The following is a 19492-nucleotide window of genomic DNA, read 5'->3' as shown; positions in this document are numbered from 1 at the left end:
TATGAGTTTGTGGCCCTGCTGCTGTATATCATCTGTCTCTTGCAGGTTTTAATGGAAGGGGTCTCCTGCTTGAAATGCTGCAGCATATTTACTGTCACAGGACTCACATCTCAAAGGCTCCTCCTCAGACTTTACCAGCTGACTTTATTGGGCTACCATGAAATATACACACACTTTTTTTTTACAAGGGCTGAGAGTGTGTGTGTGAGCTGTAGCCGAATAAAACTTAGTAGAACTGAGTATGAAAAGCAGACTGTACTCTGAGGGTCATTTCGGTTGAAGACGAATGGTAAAAGACCATTTATGAGTCACATCAAACTTCCTAGTAGAGATTACCTGTCATGGATCAATATAGAAACATGGTTCCTAAGAGAAACTTGTGTATTACATCTTTTCATCTTAAAGATATGTAAACGTGTAAACAAAGCTTCAGTATTTGTATATTCTGATATATTGAAATACCATAAATAATTTGTGTAGCTTTAGAATTAAAGAGTTTAACACTGGGTACAATTTTAGAATAGAAGAACAGACGATTGCTGAGATTTTGGTGCAAAGTTTGGGTTCATTTACTATTTATAAAGACTGTCCCACTGATGCATGGTGCTGCTTCTTTTATTTACGAACTAATGCCATCTCTTTTAAACTGATACCCCTACCATAGCCTAATACACATGGGTGTACATGATGTGTATGAGAAGACAAGCAAAAGCCTTTTGGTCTGTGTAGAGAGCACTGTAATCACTGGTATTCAAACAGATCGTGCCACTTTATACTGATTACTTGATATTCGTTGTAGTTCCAGTGATGAAGAGGGCAGTACACGTCAAATAATGCAGTATGATCATTGCAAGATCAGGTAAATGTGAAATGACAGAGGTTCATGGTGAAAAAGACCTCAGTTCAAATTACTGCAATGCTCACAGTGACAAAGGCTCTTGACTGGAAGCTGTCAGTAATTATAATTAATTTTAGCACACTTTAATCTGCTGGGAAGCTTGTGTAAACAAATTCAGACTGGCAAGGAAGTGTGGTGTCCTTTCCAACTCAAAATGAAAGTGCAAATACAAAAAATGACCCAAGCCAGAACTTGAACAAGTGGCTGCTTTTCACACATCCAACCGGTAATGCTTAATTTATGCTACCTGGGTTGTGTCTGTTTGCTGAGGTAGTTGCCTACACAGACGGGTTATGTTAATTCTGATCTAAGCTTGTTTTCCGGAACCACCTCTTTCCTTGGACTTGGCTTTCTCAACAAGGGGAGACTTCAGCTCACTGAAATGTTAATAATTTCTTCAGAAAATGAAAAGTCACACTGTGTACAAACCAGCCTTATAAAATCCCCATCAGACAAACTTTGACAGTCATAGAGATATAACCAGCAAGACCTTTATTACATGGTCATTTTGCATGCAAGGACACCAACCATGTTCACCGTACCTTTACCAAAAGCTCAGCTGCAGAAGCAAACTCTTTTTACATCTAATGAAACTGCTGGAAACGTTTACAGGATCCCTGCTCTTCTGTATGAGAGAGAAAGTAAAACTTTATTTGCCTTTGCAGAGCAGAGGAAGACTTCAGATGATACCAGCGGAGAAAAGCTGGTTATGAGAACAGGAAAGATCAAGGAGGGATCCTCTAAGAAGACAGTTGGGGTAATAGTGATAATCAACCATTTCAGTTCTAAATTACTTGTTAGTTACGCTCCTGCTTTAAACTGTTCTGTTTTGTTTACTCCTGAACAATCTCTCTTTTAGTGGTCAGAGCTCAAACAGCTGGAAAAGGCACTTATCAAAGGATACCGTCCAATGAACCCCTGCTCGGTGTATGGCAAGGTCAACAACAAACTTTTCCTGTTTTTCATCTGTGTTGAAGACGCTATCACTGAAATGTACCAGAAAGAAAACTGTGACAACCGGACCCGTCTCTGCTTCATCACAAGTGAGGACCTCGGAGAAACCTGGAGCGATGTGATCGATTTGACGGACGAACTGAGTGAAATAAAAAACTGGTCCACATTTGCTGTTGGGCCAGGCCATGGTATTCCAGCAGAGAGTGGTCGACTGATTATCCCAGTTTATGCTTATACTTCCTTTTGCTGCAAACCTTGTTTCTTACCAAACAGTAAATCGTATGCACTCTCACTGTATAGTGGTAGTCATGGCAAAAACTGGAAATTTGGTGAACTGTTTAATACGGTATCAGTTGAGTGTGAAATAGTTGAAATTTCCAAAGACCACATCTACTGCAACGCCCGTAATGTGGGCGGCTATCAAGTGGAAGCAGTCAGTGATGATAATGGAGTTAAGTTCAACAATCTCCAACCTGGAAACAAGCTTGTCTTCTTTATGCAGCATCCAATAAGAGTCCTGCTCTGAAGGCATCGACATGCTGCCCGTGAAGTTTCTCTCATGCACAATATCAAAGATGCAAAGTCTTCATAATTGCTGCTTTCAGCTTTAATTTCTTGGTAATTGGAACAAAGATATACTGCCTCAGTACTGCGGTATGTACTACAGTACTTTGGTATCAACATATTTATTATATGAAACATAATTAGTTGACTGGAGACATTATCTTATATGTGATGCAGAAGTTTATGTTTAATAATAGATAAGTGGAAAGGTTGCAACACAAAGGGCATCCAGAAAAAAATCTGTGCCAAATCAAACAAAAAAGTGGCTAACCTCCTCCTCATTTTCATTCTTATCCTCCTCCTTCTTCTTCTTCTTCTTCTTCACATAGACTACATATACACTTATGCCAAAGGTGTGTGAAGTACTGTGTGAATCCTCAGGCTGAACATTCACGTCGTGTTACCATTGTAGTGTTTTGAACCACATTTGACTAAAGAAAAACTCATGATAAATAAATTCATACCTTCATTTACTCAAAAGAACTTAAATTGCAAAAGCAACACTTGGGTAAGACTGGAAACAGGAGACTGAGAGCATAAACTGATCGGGAAAGTGCAGTAAGGTCATGCTGTCTTAAGACTTTTTGCAACCAGAGGAGCCCCTGCTGGCCGTTAGACAGAATGCCAAGGGAAATGTGCATCAGATCTGGAAGGAAGGAAGGAAGGAAGGAAGGAAGGAAGGAAGGAAGGAAGGAAGGAAGGAAGGAAGGAAAGAAAGAAAGAAAGAAAGAAAGAAAGAAAGAAAGAAAGAAAGAAGGAAGGAAGGAAGGAAGGAAGGAAGGAAGGAAGGAAGGAAAGAAAGAAAGAAGGAAAGAAAGAAGGAAAGAAAGAAAGAAAGAAAGAAAGAAAGAAAGAAAGAAAGAAAGAAAGAATTGAAACTAAATTTCCACTTATTGAAAGATGCCACAGAAGCTTTAGCAGTGCAGATATTTGCTGTCATCCTTCTGAAAGTGCCGGAAATATCCTCTCTGCTGTTTATCGAGAAAGTGCAGCAGTTTGAAAGGAGACGTGAAACAAATGGAGCCATAACAATCCTTCCTTGAACAGGGTTAGGAGTGACTGAGGGAGAGCAGCCAAAAACAGGACAACAAGGACTATTTCTGTGGTGTTCTCTCATCGCGTGCTGTTGCTGTGATCACATTTCATGTCCAAACCCACTTTGTCTCTTACTGGTAAAAAGAACTGAGGATTTATGGAGCATCACAAAGAGCCTAGATGATTATTCATTTATTTTTACTGCAAATATTAACATCACTTTCTTTGTCCTCAGCGAAAGCCTGTTGCAAGAAACAAAAGAGAAAAGGAGATGAAAGGTTAATCATATTCAAGAATGAATAAATAGTAAATTGAAATAAGTAAAATGTTGACTCATTAAATTCCACTCCTTCAATAAAGTCTTCCACTTGCTGCACAGCTGTAGCCGAATAAAACTCAGTAGAACTGAGTATGAAAAGCAGACTGTACTCTGAGGGTGATTTTAGTTAAAGACAGATGTTAAAACATGGTAAAAGACCATTTATGGGACACATCAAACTTCTTAGTAGAGATTACCTGTCATGGATTCAGAAACATGGTTCCTAAGAGCAACTTGTCCAGTCCATGTTGATCACATTCTTTCATCTTCAAGAATTTAAAATCATGAGCAAAACTCCTGAAATTTGTAAAACTATTATTTTATTTCACAAATACTGTAAATTATCTGTGCACCTTTAGAATTAAAGTGTTCAACCATGAGTACAATTACAAAAATAGAACAATAGATGATTGTTATAGATCTGAGTGTAGAGGTTAGGTTTATGCACTCTTTATAGAGACTATATGCATTACTAATATTGGCAGGATATGGAGGAAATTTGTTCTAATCTCTTACTGACGCATGGTGCTTTTTATATGTCAGTTTTATATGTCAGTTTAAGAACCAATGCCACCATTTTTCAAACACAGCATACACGCAAACATGCCTTTTCTTTTGATGAGTTGCACATTTGCAAATTAAATGGTTAACTCCTCTCAGACCTACAATAATGAAATGGTTTATACATATTTCTGCATTTCTCTAGAAAGAAAGTGCCAAAGGGCCTTTGATCTTGATAATTCTGCACATTTTAATCATAATTGTTCCTATTTTGCTGTGTGTGTGTGTGTGTGTGTGTGTGTGTGTGTGTGTGTGTGTGTGTGTGTGTGTGTGTGTGTGTGTGTGTGTGTGTGTGTGTGTGTGTGTGTTTGGATCCGAAGCTTTCTTCTGGGAAATCAGCCATCCTCCACAACTCATCTCTGCATATCAAACACCACGGAGAACTTCTAAATAAAGACGAGGCATAACTTGTAATAATACCCAGCAGCCCGTTGATTGAGTGAATCTAATATTCTTGCTGTGTACAGGCTGGAGTACACCACAAAGCAAAAACGTGACTATTAGCTCGCCTGACAGAAGTGTTTTGAAAAATGAAGACGTGGTTTTAATAAAGAAGGCCTGGTTTGCAGTAGGATGTGAGCGAATATATATGCACTCAAACCGGCCAAAGCTAAACAGAAAAGGGAAGGATAACACGTGTACATGCCCAGATGTCTTGTGTTCTTTCATTCTCTAGGTAGCAAACTAGTCACCCACCACAAAATAATCTAAATAATCAAAATAATCACGACACAACACCGGGAACTGATCATCCTGTTCTTCAGATAGATCGATAGTTGAACTGTGAACGCTGTAGGCGCAGACTGTGGGTGTTCAGAATAATCAGTGTATTTAAATTATTTAAACATACGTATTCTTTTATCTTAAAATGATACAAAATCAAATGGCCCATTTGCCACACAATGATGGATATTGTCATTAATATTTGTATAAGCCTAAACAGTCTCTTTATGATTTATCATCGTCAAGTAAAATTAAGAATATTAAACTTGTTTTTTTTTTATTTCTCGTTGTTTTCACAATTTTATTTAAAATCCTGCAAATTTGTCATTTAAGTCTAGACTTTAGTTGTATTCAGTCGTAAAAAAGATTTAAAATTAAGCAGTAATAATTAAAAACATAGCTGAATGCATTTATATGAACCGGGTTCATTTGATATGGTCTTTTTAATCTTGTACACATTCCGATGTAACAAATAATTGTAATAAAAAGTGCACACACGAAATTAAAATGATCCATTTTATTCCAAACACACTGAAAGATTTTAAAAACATCCGTGTTGAAAGCATTTACTTCAGGGAATCTGATTCAGTATTTGGTAGCCTTGTCGGTCTCAGTGCAGGCGCACATCATTAGATTAAATTAAACTAGACGAAATCTTAAAGATCCCGTCGGGAAAAGCAGGCAGCTGCGAAAGAGTGAAGTTGGGTATCATTCCGTGGAGTGAAACGGGATGCAGGAGGCAGGAGGTCGGAGGCAAAGATCGCACAGCGGCGCAGCATCCGGCGTCCAAATGTTCCAAGTTTTGACAAGAAGGGAAATTTTTGGAGAGGATCGAGGAAAGCGCAGGTGTGACGTTGCTTACAGGTGGTCTGTTGGGGATAACCCGGGACTCGAAACCACTTTCTAGATCCTGATCTCGGTACAAATCGGGACTCTGGAGACTAGAGACCACCCTGCGCACTCCGAGGAGAGGAAAAACGGGCATCAAAGTGAGCTCCTGCGCCCTGGAGCCTTTCATCGGTGCCAAATATAAACTTTGCCGCTTAAAGCGTTTCCTGCGACGAAGAAAACTCCCATTTTCAAACATATCCGCCGACATGGGATCCAGAGTCCAGTAATTCCCCTTGCCTGGGTTCCCGGGTTCCCGGGGCATTTTGACAAAGCAGTCATTCAAAGACAAGTTGTGACGGATTGAGTTTTGCCACGAAGGGAACTTCTCCCGATAATAAACAAAGCGCTGGCTGATAAAATCGCATATCTCACTGAGAGTGAGCCTCTTTTTGGGGCTTTGGAGGATGGCCATGGTGATGAGAGCGATATAAGAGTACGGAGGCTTCACCGAGGCAATTCTCCTTCCGGGACCCTCCTGCAGTCGGACTTCAAAGTCGTCCTCTCCCTGCACGCCAGGAGAAAAGGATGAAGGCCGTCGCTCCAAGTCTACATTACTCTCCCCGAACACTGATACATCTGTCCTCCTCACAACTTCTCTGCAGTCCGCCTGGCCCCCCACTTCAATGTCCGCCTCATCCATGGGCTTGTTGTCCAGCGTCATGATCCGGACTGTCCGGTAGGCCCCAGCGGGCGAGATTCAGTGCCTGTCTAGGACAGAAAGTGGAGACCCCCTCGTTTCCTTTCATTCACAAAAAAAGTCGCGCATCTGACTGCATCCTGACTTTTGAGCCTCCCACTCCGAACTTCCCCCTCCTCCTCACGCAGTCTGTTTTAACACAGCTGCAGGTATCCACAAACCTGAAGCTGTGGGGGGAAACACTTTATTTAATCAAAGATAGAGAAATTAAACGATGATACTGAAGGCGTGGTTACACTAATTACACTAACTCGTGCATATTTTCTCCAGTGTATACACGCTTTAACTATAGTTGTTTGTTTTTTAAAAAAAAAAATAAAGGTCTTATTTTTATTCTTTTCTTCCTTCTTTATATGTTGTTTTTTTACTGTTGTGTGTTGCTTTCAAGTACATTTAAACTGCACGTCCATGATGCATATTATTTATTTATTAAACTTTTTGGGGATCTACACAGTTTTCTGACTCAGTAATCTTTGCGTGTGTACCGATTAAGTTGTTCTTTTTCTTGGCTATTATGCCACTTCGTGTTCTTATTTATTGTACCCTTTTTGTGTACAGAACTTTGCGACTATAAAAAAAAGACTTAATACATTTCATTTGCTAGATTTGATGAATGGTATACATCAAGCAGTAAAACAATGCCTTCTAATTAAAGTGAAACTGCAAAAGCAAAACAGAAAAAGTATTTCGGCCTTAACATTGTACAATAGGGTTGGAGAGCCAGGCTTAGCCATTTTATCTACTATCTGCTAATTGAACAATTAGCCTTATTTTATGTACCCATAATGTTTCAGCAACAATTAAAATGAATAAATCTCCACAGAGGTCTTTAAGCAAACGTAACTGAGTAAATGCATAAGGCTCGCCTTTGAACTGCACTCCAGTATCAGAAGTACAAAGCTGGACAGGCTGCCAAGTACCATAAAATTTGATTTGTGTACATTCATTCATTATTGATTATAGCTGATGTTTAAATGACCGCAGCAGGTGAGACGTTTTGGAGCATGTGTAATGTAAAATAAGAGCAGGCATATGAATTTCATTGAGCTTGAGCTCTCTTTTATGTCCTTGGCTTACATAGCGCTCATTTCCTTCAGTATTGCTCTTTGCTGGATGGTTTAGCACAGGCAAGAGAGCCAACTCAAGAAGACGTAATCCATTTTGAAATAATAGCTGCACTGTATCAATCCGTGCGAGGCCACCCACTTGGCCAGCAGGCCTGTAGTGCATGGTGGGCTGAAGGAACTGTGGGAAGCCTCATTACTGAACCTTTCTTCCCTCTCACTGTACTTTAATTTGATATGTGCACCCATTTGAAACCAATTTATCATTTTACAGTCACTGCAATACTAAGCTAAATTCTTAAATGAAGAACGGGGAGACACAGGTTTGTTCATGAATTTAATACAAACAAAAACCCATGCAAACACACACAAAACCCCTTTTCCCCATCTCACAGAAACCAGCAATACTAAGGAAATCTACACACCGATTTAACAAGCCAAATAAAATAATGCTCAGAAACAATGGCCCAAATAAATACCAAAGAAAAGTGACCACTTATTACAACCACAATTAGAAAAAACAACAAAGACAACAAAATAAATAGCTTGATTTAACTTGTTCAACTAAATGTATCTGATGAACTTAGTAACTGAACTGTCGCTGTCAGGATTAGGAGCAGTAGGAGTGTTTTACAGTTAATAACAGTGAAAAGCAGCACTGAGCTCAGGGCCTGTACAGAAATAACTTTCTATTACAGCTGTCGGGTACTACTGACCATTATATGTAAGCGACACTGAAGCTATTTCGATGAAAAATTTCACGACTAAACTTTCCACTGAATGCGTCACTTTCTGACAGTGGTCCTTCAGTATCCCATTTATTTGTATAAAGGATTCTCAGCTCTGCTACAAAGTCTGTGCGTCCTCAGTATATCCCTCTTGGTGAAAAAAAACAAAAAAAAACAAAAAGTAAACCTTCTAAGCTCCATCACACATGCTAAATACAAATTAAGGAGCAGAAATAGGATCAGTACAGAAAAGACTTTTTTCTCCATACAAATTTAAATGTTTTACAAGTTGTTTTATTATTACTTTTTTTGACGCACACAGTCATAGAGGTAAATGTGTACTATTGTCTGAGGTACAGTGCTATAACAGTAAAACGAATTTAAATACCTTGAGTCAGGTAAGAGGTAGTCATATCTGTAGTGAACTGTAAAGATTTACGAGAGCAGCGAGTATTGTTTCAAACTGTTGTGTGCGTCTGTGCAAAGCTCTGTCACATGTGGGCATAAAAACCTGTGATGTGTGCAAGTTCCCTAGTTGGTGTGTTTCCGCTGAGCTGAGGTCAGCCTCACAAAGTTTCCACACTTGAGGCAGCACGAGTTGGAGTTGCCCTCTTTCCGAGGGATATGCCAGCAGTTGACACAGCGCACCCTGTACTTCTTATACCTTCAAAAGTACGAGAAAAAAAATGCAGTGGTGGTTCAACTATTTGCCCTTTAATGCTCAGGTGCATAAATGCTATTTAGTCAAATTATCATAGGCAGATGACTGATTTATAATAATACTACAAGGCATTTTACAAGCATGGACATGTAATACTTTTCCAAAGTAGATTAGCTGCACATTCTTTTGAGCCCAGCACTACTCCTTATTTCCAAAGCTAACCTGTGTTTATTTCTGAAAGAGAAATTATGAGCCAGTGAGTACTAACATACCGTTTCATGCAATCATGAGATTAATGCATTAGTCTGGGAAGTCATGCATGAAGTAAAGTTTCTGTAAGGTGCAGTCAGACTCTTGTGAGAATGGAAAAAATAAGTTGATCGTTTCTGTTGTTTGTGAGGCCTGAACTTGTTTAACTGCACAGTGTTGTGGCAACTGACTGCTCAAAACATGATGAAAAATGCTGGCAAAATAAGTAAACATCAACACAAACTGATTTGGAACAGGTTTCCACAAAATACAAGTTAGAATATATTAATTCCTTTAAGCTATAATTCAACATCATCAATGAGGACTCAAAGAAAATTTTAGACTCTGTTACAAATCACAATAATCCAACTGATTATTGTGATCAGCCCTAATGCACAGCTTCAGTGTTTAAGACATTGAATATTGAATATCGAGCTACCTTATCCCACAGGCATTGCACAGTGGAGTCCCGTCCTCGGCATCTCTCCACATGGGGGTCTTCCTGGTGCAGCATGATGCACAAACTTTACCCTCTAGTGAAACAGAAATGAAAGATTAAGCAAATAGCAGTAAAACTGAACTGAGTGTGCTTAAATCACTTATTTCCAAGCATATTTTTTTAAAAATCTGAATTAAGGAAGTGTTTTAATGCAACCAAACATTGCGACTACATTTGCAATAATCATTTAACCTCCTAGGACCTGGTGTCCACATATGTGGACATCACATTTTGGGTTGTCTAGACCACAATACTAAATTTTGCTCTACAAGGTCCTGATATCCTCCTCTCGGAAACTACATCAGGTAAAAAGATGATTCTTTATTTTTACATTTATCAGCTCCCAATCAGCCCAAATAGCAAAGAGAAATTAAAAATGCATGCCATGAAAGAGTTCAGGTCTTAGGAGGATAAAGATACATTTGTAATTTTACGCCTCAAAAACTTTATTGAATTATTAAACAATAACCGACTCCAGACAATAACCTCAATTGAGCGAAAGACATTTATATTTTTTAAAAATACAACTACAATCTAAAACTTCACTGGAACATTTATACTGCATTTTCTGTTAACTGACCAATATATGAGAACAAGGCTGCATATCTGTCGAGAAGATTGGCTCTTTGGTCTTTAAACGCTGGAAATACAGCGCACTGACATTCCCACTTTACCAAAAATGAAACATAAGCAAATGTCAAATAGTTATAGATTTGTAAAGAAACTTTGTATAGGAGAAGAAAAGATTTGAAAAATTATGAATGAAATTGAATGAAATTAAAGATATGAATGATGAAAAATTATTTAGAGTATTTTTTAATAGTGTTAGCACTCAGATCTTTACCTGATGATAAGTACATTTATTTAAAGTTGAGCTTATTTTTCTCTTGTCTTAGCTGACATTCACGTTCTGGTATTAAGTTATTTAAACCACAACTTTCCTAAACTTGTTTGAAACAGTCACACCTGTCTGACCCTGTTGAGTTACATATTTCTAAGGTGGTGGTGTCCTCTAGTGGAGATTATGGGTATCACACACACATGCACTTCTATAACACTGTAATGCTGCAGATACTTTTATTTATAACTCATAATTAATTAAACATTAAAATATTACAATTACTTAATATACTGTATTTTACATATTTTATTTGTTCTTACAAAAAGTTATATATTTTTATTTCCAATATTAATATATTGGGATGTTTTGCTGAGTGTTTCACCATCTGGGGTTAGTTTAGTGTTGTATTCTGGATAAAGTCTCCTAAGACAAAATTTTCTAAGACACACTTTTGGCAAGCACAAAAAAAAAAAAAATCTATTTCTTCCTCATATTAATTTAGTTAAAGTTGAAAAAATGCAGTGTGTCTGTATTAGATAACTAAATAAATTTTTTACAAATCCAGTCTCAAACTGTGTTAAGACTGAGATGCCAACATGACCTGTTACACTTGTTCAGAATGTCTTTAATTTAATGCACATTATTATATTTAAAAAAAACTAAATAACATTGAAATATGCTAAAAAAAAAAAAATTGTACTTTGAGCTTAATATTTAACATTGAAAAATCTAATTAAAACAAGCAAAATACTCTGTAAACTCTTCTCTGCATCTTCTGTTAGATGATCCAGGAAAAACAGTAAAATAAACGAGCAGCTTGCTTGAGGACATAGTTAGGGGGTACTCACTTAAAACACTGGTTGTGTGGCCGTTCTCCTCGTCTGAGCTGCTAGTTTTAAATGATTTCTGTGATGACCGTGTCCTCAGCCTGGGTTTTCTCACACTCCTGCAGAGTTCCTTGCTGTTGTGGGTACACACAGATAAAACACCAATAATGTGAGAGGATTTCATGTAAGCTCCTACCACGTTTTGTAATGCATGGCGTGTACCGAAGATGTGTTTGTCTACCTGTATCGTGAAGTTATGAGAAGCCGACACTGTTCCCTGCTTTCGTCTAGCTCCGTGTCCATCCTGAATGTCACTCCCTGGAAGTCTGGGTCTTGAATATCAACACTACGACTGGGATGAGGCTGTTTTCTAGGAGTCTTAGTTCTCCACTGGTGCGAAGATGAACCGTGATCCTCCTTTTGCATTGTCCAAAGTTCTGCTTTGGATGGTGCAGAAGATTTTATCGGGGCAGTTGGAGGGGTGTCTCCATCTATGGGGGCATCTGCACATTCATCTGGTTTTGAACCGAAGAGAGAATTCTCTGGAGCGCTGAATGTAAGTGATGGTGATTGTGAACAAAGTTGGATGGGGCTCAGAGGAGGCAGCTTGCCGTCACATTGGGCTTCCACAGATAAAGTAAGATTTGCATTAATATCTAGTGACAGTACTGGCTTTGATAGAGTAGTACAAGTCTCATCATCTGAATTACAAGTTAGCTTAGTATTAAGACATGCATTGTGTGCTTGTGATAAAGCATATTCAAAAAAGGGTGCATTTAAAATATCCTGTTTGCTAGAAGAACAACCCTGCTCACACTCCTGGCTGCACCCAATTTGTGTGTTGACAGTGAAGTTAACTTCTGTTTTGTTCTTGTGTTGAGGATGCAGAGATGCTGTTGTACTGTCTCCTGGCAAGTCTGCTCTGTCAGTGTCTGTTGTCTCAGCAGTTTCAAGCTGAACACCCATCTCGGAGTCTTTCACACAGCACTGTAGTTTAAATCCATCTCCTGTGGGTCTTCCTGTCACTTTTTCATCAGCACTGACAGAGGGTGTGATTTCTTGTCTCTCAAAGAGACGAGGAGATGGGCCTAACATGCATTCACCACTTAGAGTGTCACTTTCAATTGCAGCTTCTGTAACATCTGGTGCTGCAGTGGATAATGTGACTGTTGAATAGCCTAATTTTGTGGCAGATGAGGCTGAACTTGGGTCTAACACCTCAAGATTTTCCAAATGAAGCAGCTTTTCACACTGCAAGTTGATCAAGCTCAGCACTTTCCAGGGACTATTGCGTTCACACTGTGATGTAGTTGTGACATTGCTGCTTTGACACTCCTCATTTACCGTTTCCAGCTCATTACATGGCAGCGAACAAGACAAACTATGGTGGCAGGAACCATTACAGGTATGAAATGAATGTGCATCGCCTTCCTTTTTCATTTCTAAAGTATCCTGGACAGAACTAGCAGAGGCTTCAAATGAATGTGGACCCTCTTCTTTTTTAATTACTAAAGGATCCTGGCTATATGTCTTAATCTGTGATTCACTGGGTAGATCTGAGTCTGGGAAACTGTTGTGGATAGGGGATACAAGCTTGGAAACTTCTTGGAAAAGGTAGAAGAGTGCAGACTGGGGTGAATCGTGTTCCACTTTGCTCTGGTTTCCCTGGATAAAGTCAGCTTGCATCCTTGATTTCGTACTCATACTGAGGCAGAGTCTGCAACATGAATAGGAACAAATAGCTTTAGGACTAGCAGAGGTAAATCTGTGCATGTTTTCCCTGTACTTTCCCTCTAGTCTTCATCTTTTCTTTATTACAAAATATTGTACCTTCAGCCCTTTACACCTCTGACATGACAAATATGCTTCCTACCACAGGTCATTGAAAGATATTAGTTTCTATCAATAGTCCACAAGCAACAAGTTGACTGCAAGCAGCTAAATATTTTATATAACGTAAAATAATAGCATAGTGTCATTTGGCCTAAATATGTGGGTCATATAACTGGAAGACAATTTAGGGTTCAGAAATGGTTAAATTGGACGCTATGTAATTTTCTGTTGCGTATTTAAGGAAAAACAATTTATTTTTAATAAATTATTGACCATTAATAAATACTCAATAAATTTCAAATAAACAACAGGTTGAAATCTACCTTGCCCAGCTTTTCAATAGTCACACTTTTTTGTAGTAATTTCACTATTTAATTTCAAATTTTTATTTTTATTTATTAATTTTTCTTACATATTTTTAAATACACAATTCATATAATAATTAAGTCTATTACAAGGAAAACAGATTAAAAAGATTTCTTGCGAGCTAAGAAAGTAATTTATAAACATGTTATTAAAAATGATACAGTAACCGTATAATATTACACAAGATTAATTATCAAGATAATTATTTATTTCTTTTATTTATACATTATGTAATACAAATGACAAACAAATGACATAAATACTCATGATCACAGAAATGCTGTTTTTTTATACACACATTCTGCTCAGAAAAAGATACTAGGAGTCAATTGTAAGACTCAAAGTCAAGGAGGTTCTTTTGGTAACACTGGGTAACAGGGTTTTATTAAATTTGGTCAGAAAAAAATGTAATGTAAAAATTATATTAAGAGGTCTGACATTTGTCTACCTTTGGTGTTAGCACCGGAGTCAATCATTCATCACATCTTCTTTACTGTCACTAACTGTTTTTCTCTTCCTTTTCCAGACAAGATAGGCGCAACACTATTTTAACTGTTATATTTGGATCAATAATTTTTTTTATAAATTACATTTTGTCGCAGAAAAAAAATTGTAATTTACACAGCAAACGTATGTTTTGGTATTTTGTGCATAGATTAATGCACATAGGTGAAACAGAAAATGTCATGCCATTGCAGAATGGTCCATGCATGCTACTTAAGGCTATCCTAAAACTGAGCTAATGCGGCCAATTATATGCATGCAGTTACAGCAGATAAGCTAATGCTATGTTTGTTTTTGTATCAAAAAACAACTTTAAAAAAAATGTAACTAGTTCAACTCACCGAAAAGACTGTAACAAAACTTTTCTGTGGCGTTTAAACGTGTTTGGGAACGTCAAATGTTGCACTTCCTGCCTTCTAGAACGTCGAGTAGCCTAAATTTTTCGCGGTCGTCGGGCCGTCGCGAGCGCAGCAGCAAATCCCACTAATATTACGTTAATGCGTTAACATGAATGCTTTTAAAATTAGTGACTTTTTTCCTCTTACAGGCCATGGATTAACTGATGCCTAAAAGTTTCATCAAAAATACATAATTCTACAGCGCATGCAAGCAGATCTACAATTTAGCATTGTGATTATATTTAAATAAACTCTGTAGGCAATGACTCACTTCATGTAAACTCAGTATCAGATCTCAGTAAGCACCCGTCAAGTTAAATGATTGCATATTCCGAACCATTATCTTTAATCGTGCATCACCTTCACCTCCTGCCATAATCGATCTTTGTCTTCTATGTTTTTGACCTGTGATGGCCTCTAGCTAACAGTGTCTTTATCATGAGGCATGAGATGAACACGTTTAAAACTCGTGGTGTAACTCTAACTACAAGCGTTCAGCCCACTTTACCTGACATTCATGTGGAGTACCAATCTCGACGCTCACCCGTGATCTTCAATCCGTTGTCAAATAAAAAATTAAGCGTGTCGATTTGCTGGGGAACTCGAACCACTGAAGCTGGTTGCTATGACTGGATCAGATTCTGGGGCCAGAAGAAGGTACGCGGGTGTTTTCCGTTTGCTAGATTACAGCCTGTCTGGGTATAAAAGCTTTGACACTCCTAACTCCTGTTCATTTTGTAGCTACTACTTGCCTGGATACGCGAGTGGAAAACCCTTTTTCTTTTCCCCGGCAATGACTGTTAGCTAGTCATGCAGCCAGTAATGATTATTTAACTGTTGGTGAGTCAGTGATAAGGTCAGTATCGTGGCCTTTGAGTTGTTATTGTAAGGTTGCTGGCTAAAGAGTTAAGGTCATCACCAGGTAACCAACTTTGACAGGGGGCTATCTGGTTGAAGTCGTCATTTCACTTTTAACAACCTATATTAAAACCTTTCACAGATGTGCATTTGCACTAGCAGTCACACACATGAGGTTATAAAATAAAATGTGCACAAAAGCAAGAGCCACATTTAAATTCACCACATGCGTGACGGTTGCGAGTTGAGTTTTGTTTTTTTTTTGCACTTTGGTTCTTTTTAGCTCCAAATTCATAGGGATACTTCCTGAAGTCCGACTTGCATTTGGCTCAACCACTCCAACCTCACTATCCTTCCCAGTTATGCCATTTTCTGCAACTGCTGCAGAAGCACTGAGCTTTGGTTAACCAATTAACTTCAGCTTGGGCAGCAATGACCTGGGTGACTCAAGTGTTTCAAGTTGTTCATCAGTCGAATTCAGCTGAGGGGGCACAATGACCTTTTTGGGAAGGCCCAGGTAATGAGTGCACTACTCAAAATAGCTTTTTAAACTGATTTTATTGCACAACTTAAAACATTTGTATTTCATCAGACATAAAATACACAATTCACTTGTGCGTAAGTTGGACAAGTACAGTAGACTTGAGTAAAAGGTAGATGTGGTAAACTTAAACTATGGTAACATGAAGATCACCAGCTTCCAAGCAGACATGCTTCCACTTCCACCATCCTGTTGTGGATCCAGCTGGACCAGATCCTCTAATCAAGCCTTAATCACTGACAGTTGCAAAGAAAACACTTTATCTGAAATGCAATTCACATGAATGTTTCTGAAATGTTTGGAGCAAATACAAAATACGTTTCAACAGTATAAATTCTGCTTTGATTTCTTAGGAGCCCGTGTTTAAGAATCAGGCAAACATGACTGTTTATGGCTTTTTTCTGTCTTGCAGAATAGGATGATTATGGCAGTGAGCATGTACTTCTACATCATAGACACAAATGTATAAATGAGCATGGTGCATACAAAAGTAAATGCTATGCATATATTGATAATAATGGACTAGCCAAAACAATAACAATCTTGTGATACTTGTGCGCATTTGAGCTGTAACAAGGAATGTTCCATTAATCAGCACAAAAGATTTAACTCTGTTAAATAAAGTCTCCCCCTGCAGTTCTCTTTTTTTCCAAAAAAAAAAGAACAGTTTGATTGAATTGTGTCTTAAAGCTGGCCTGAGAAGACGCCACAAACCCCCCAAAACAAAAAAAACACAGGATTTGTTAAACATCTTTTCGTTTTTTAAAGTTTTTTTCCCCCCGAAGTAACATCACCTGTGAGATATAGTGTCTGACTCTGCCTAGGACTGTCCTGTCAGTGGTTAACTGTAGAATTAGTCAGTTGTTAAAACATCTTGGGAGTTGCTACGGACTTTTCTATCCTTGTCATGCTTTTCTTCATGGTTGCACCCCCCTCCCAAACTCAACCAGTACATATGGTGCTTAGCGCAAAGCTAAAAGCTCCAATTTTTCTGAACACCCCATCTCACTTGTCAGTGAGGTTTGGGAACATGGCCATCCACGTAGAAGTTCCTGGTGACTTTGGGCAAGGTGAGTTCAATCCCATCAAGCTCCGGAGTGAGAATGATCTGACATCCCAGCCTGGAGTTCTCCTGCAGCATCGGTGCCATGTCAAGCATGTCATCCTCCCTATGAATGGATATATGTGTCAGTAATAATGATTTTCTTTCGAACTGCATCACATAGATTTGTCAAACTTAATGTGACATGGTTAAATAAGATGGCACTGGTAGCAGTCCTACCTCTCTTCAGGTTCTCGCAGTTTGTCAAAATGAGCAGCACTCACATAAACATGACATGTTGAGCAAGCAAGAGATGCCTCACAGGCTCCTAAATATTACAAGACACAAATATCTCAATGACAATGGTGCAAGGATAATGGTGTTCATCTACAGTTCATCTGTAACGACCCTCACCTTCCAGTTCAATGCCATGCTTGTGAGCCAGGTAGAGGACATTGTCTCCCACTTTAGCTTTCACAGGGATCCTCTGGCCTGACCGATCTATATACACCACGTTGACACTGAACAGAAGACATCAAACTATTAAAAGCAACAAACAAACAGGTGACACAACATTTCATGTCTGTGATGCATTCAAGATTACATGAGCTATTAAAGTAAATTTGTTTTTCAAAGAAACGGACATTTATGTGTGTTTGGCCATAATTTAAGTGTTTATTCCACCATTCTCAACTTATAATATACAAAATATATATAAATAATGAAGTCTGAAAATCTATAAATGATTTTATCTATTAAGTATCAGAGGTCTATTTTTTAATCTTATCTGGCATTTTATTTATTTTTAAATAAGAATAACTTTAAATGCAACAAGAGGTCTGCTTATTTTTAAGTATGTGCTCTCAAATTAATAACTCACATAAGCACTCTTTAATGGTTTAGGGTGCTTTTAAACTGGATCCAGCCGCTGCCTTGGTTGTGAGTTTTAATTTTCCATTTACACTTACGTCTAACTTCGGCTTTAGTTTTTGACAGAAGTAGCTGTGATAACAATTCTTATTAAAAGTATTACGATGTATCCATTTATGTGCAGTTCACCGTACCCTGTTGTTTCACAATAAAAGCCTCAGCTGACTTACACATCCTCAGGGTGCTCTGCATTGGAGCTCCCCTCCTCACTGTGGTAAAGACCTGGGGAAAGAGCAACACAGCCATCATTACTGTGAGAGTATTCAAAGGTGACATCAGCTCCTTCACTTTGATAATGGGACTGATTTACTTGTTGCACCCAAGTTTTACATCCCTAACTGGGATTGCCGAAACGAAGTTACGCAAGTGTTATTGAACCGATTTTCCAGGCAGATTACTGCTAATTTTACTGACCAAACTTGGCTGGCATCGCCGATGACTGAAACTTCATCAAGAAGAAAACTTATGAGCACTTATTCAGACTTATCGTAAACCAACAGTCCTGACAGGAAAGCCACCGGCTTTAGGCTAAATGCTAGCAGGCTGCATCACTCACCTATACTCGTCTGTAAGTGTCGGTTTATCGTCCGGAGACTATCAAAGGACCCCCTCCTTTGTAAATTAGCCACATTCTTCGCATTACACTTTAACCTGAACAGTGGACACGTGCTACAGTCCGGGATAACTCGAGAAAGCCTCAAAGTGAGTCCCATGCTCGACCGGACTGCAGCAGAGGCCGCCATGACTCTGTTTTGGTCACATGACTGCACGCAGCCAATAGGAAACGGAGCGGTGACATTTCTGCTGTGTAGAGCTGCTCTGACAGCAGAGGGTGCCCCCGCGTCACCAGCTGCACGTGAGAGAAGGCCGATTATGTCTGTGTTACAAACGTTTACACGTGGACCTAAATGAACTTATACGATAAAATTTACTGAAAGTGCTAAAAGTGGCAGAGCGCATTATGTTGAAAGCAGCCTGTGAGAGGGACTGTCTATGGTAGTCATTAGTGTTGTTGTATTAATATGTGAATGCTGCATTTTTGAACTTTCTTTTCACTGCTTATCTGTTTAACAGGTTGCACATAGGAATAATTTTATGATACAGCTTACTATAAAAAGTCAGCACATAAAGCTCTCATATATTTTAGAAATTGAAGTACGTATGTAATTAAGTATCACAGGAATTTGTACTGAAGTACAGCACCACGAAAAAGTCTCGAGCCATCCCTCATTTATTTATATTTTACTTTCACACAGGCAGATTTCCTTAAAATGAGGAAACTGCACAAGTGAATGACAAAAAAAAGTGGCAGGCCTAAAAGAAAACTACCCACAGCAGATGAACAGTATCGGAAAGTCATGTACTTAAGAAAGAGAAGAAGATCCAGCACAGTCCTGACACAGGACGTGAGAGGTGCATCTTGCCCCTCTGCATTTGCTGTTTGATTCAGCCTCAACAGAAATGGTCTCAGTGAAAGGGTGGATGTGAAGAAGGAACTGCTAAGGAAGG

General features: G+C 38.6%; 4 protein-coding genes across 6 annotated transcripts; 1 reads left to right on the top strand and 3 right to left on the bottom strand.

Moving 5' to 3' along the window:
* The first annotated feature begins 1427 nt into the window (after positions 1 to 1427).
* LOC101463992 (sialidase-3-like) lies at positions 1428 to 2378 on the top strand. Its single transcript, XM_023154307.3, has 2 exons — positions 1428 to 1655; positions 1758 to 2378. Exons 1-2 carry the CDS (start codon positions 1428 to 1430, stop codon positions 2376 to 2378), a joined length of 849 nt encoding a protein of 282 aa, XP_023010075.3.
* Positions 2379 to 5556: 3178 nt separating this feature from the next.
* LOC101472204 (forkhead box protein D1) lies at positions 5557 to 6727 on the bottom strand. The gene has a single exon (XM_004567860.3). The coding sequence runs from the start codon at positions 6604 to 6606 to the stop codon at positions 5689 to 5691; it is 918 nt and encodes a 305-aa protein (XP_004567917.1). The 5' UTR covers positions 6607 to 6727; the 3' UTR covers positions 5557 to 5688.
* A 1291-nt stretch (positions 6728 to 8018) lies between these two features.
* On the bottom strand, positions 8019 to 15396 carry zglp1 (zinc finger GATA like protein 1). 3 transcript variants are annotated; one of them, XM_004567861.5, is made up of 5 exons: positions 15121 to 15396; positions 11753 to 13228; positions 11533 to 11645; positions 9784 to 9877; positions 8019 to 9098 (listed from the first exon to the last, which is right to left on the bottom strand). In XM_004567861.5, the coding sequence occupies exons 1-5, from the start codon at positions 15129 to 15131 to the stop codon at positions 8966 to 8968; spliced, it is 1827 nt and encodes a 608-aa protein (XP_004567918.2). In that variant the 5' UTR covers positions 15132 to 15396; the 3' UTR covers positions 8019 to 8965. The 3 variants fall into 3 exon arrangements, with proteins under 3 accessions (XP_004567918.2, XP_004567919.2, XP_076741132.1); XM_004567862.5 differs by having other exon boundaries at positions 15157 to 15396; XM_076885017.1 differs by lacking the exon at positions 15121 to 15396 and adding an exon at positions 14556 to 14667.
* A 613-nt stretch (positions 15397 to 16009) lies between these two features.
* On the bottom strand, positions 16010 to 18758 carry fdx2 (ferredoxin 2). Its single transcript, XM_004567863.3, has 5 exons — positions 18540 to 18758; positions 18154 to 18205; positions 17468 to 17574; positions 17294 to 17381; positions 16010 to 17180 (listed from the first exon to the last, which is right to left on the bottom strand). The coding sequence occupies exons 1-5, from the start codon at positions 18724 to 18726 to the stop codon at positions 17024 to 17026; spliced, it is 591 nt and encodes a 196-aa protein (XP_004567920.2). The 5' UTR covers positions 18727 to 18758; the 3' UTR covers positions 16010 to 17023.
* Between the last annotated feature and the right edge of the window lie 734 nt (positions 18759 to 19492).

This window comes from Maylandia zebra, linkage group LG6, assembly GCF_041146795.1.
Source record: "Maylandia zebra isolate NMK-2024a linkage group LG6, Mzebra_GT3a, whole genome shotgun sequence".
NCBI classification, from domain to species: domain Eukaryota; kingdom Metazoa; phylum Chordata; class Actinopteri; order Cichliformes; family Cichlidae; genus Maylandia; species Maylandia zebra.
Note: the sequence above shows the minus strand (reverse complement) of the source record. Positions and strands in the feature narration are given on the sequence as shown.

What these genes read in the sequence shown, in the direction of transcription:
- LOC101472204 (XM_004567860.3), bottom strand. Translation starts at nt 6,606, where the DNA reads ATGACGCTGGACAACAAGCCCATGGATGAGGCGGACATTGAAGTGGGG.
- fdx2 (XM_004567863.3), bottom strand. Translation starts at nt 18,726, where the DNA reads ATGGCGGCCTCTGCTGCAGTCCGGTCGAGCATGGGACTCACTTTGAGG. An exon ending in ACACTTACAGACGAGTATAG is followed by an intron (nt 18,206 to 18,539) that starts GTGAGTGATGCA and finishes CTCTTTCCCCAG; the next exon opens with GTCTTTACCACAGTGAGGAG. An exon ending in GCATGGCATTGAACTGGAAG is followed by an intron (nt 17,382 to 17,467) that starts GTGAGGGTCGTT and finishes TGTAATATTTAG; the next exon opens with GAGCCTGTGAGGCATCTCTT.
- zglp1 (XM_004567861.5), bottom strand. An exon ending in CCACACAACCAGTGTTTTAA is followed by an intron (nt 9,878 to 11,532) that starts GTGAGTACCCCC and finishes CTGTTTCACTAG; the next exon opens with AGGGTAAAGTTTGTGCATCA. An exon ending in TGCAATGCCTGTGGGATAAG is followed by an intron (nt 9,099 to 9,783) that starts GTAGCTCGATAT and finishes GTACTTTTGAAG; the next exon opens with GTATAAGAAGTACAGGGTGC.
- LOC101463992 (XM_023154307.3), top strand. Translation starts at nt 1,428, where the DNA reads ATGTTCACCGTACCTTTACCAAAAGCTCAGCTGCAGAAGCAAACTCTT. An exon ending in CCTCTAAGAAGACAGTTGGG is followed by an intron (nt 1,656 to 1,757) that starts GTAATAGTGATA and finishes TCTCTCTTTTAG; the next exon opens with TGGTCAGAGCTCAAACAGCT.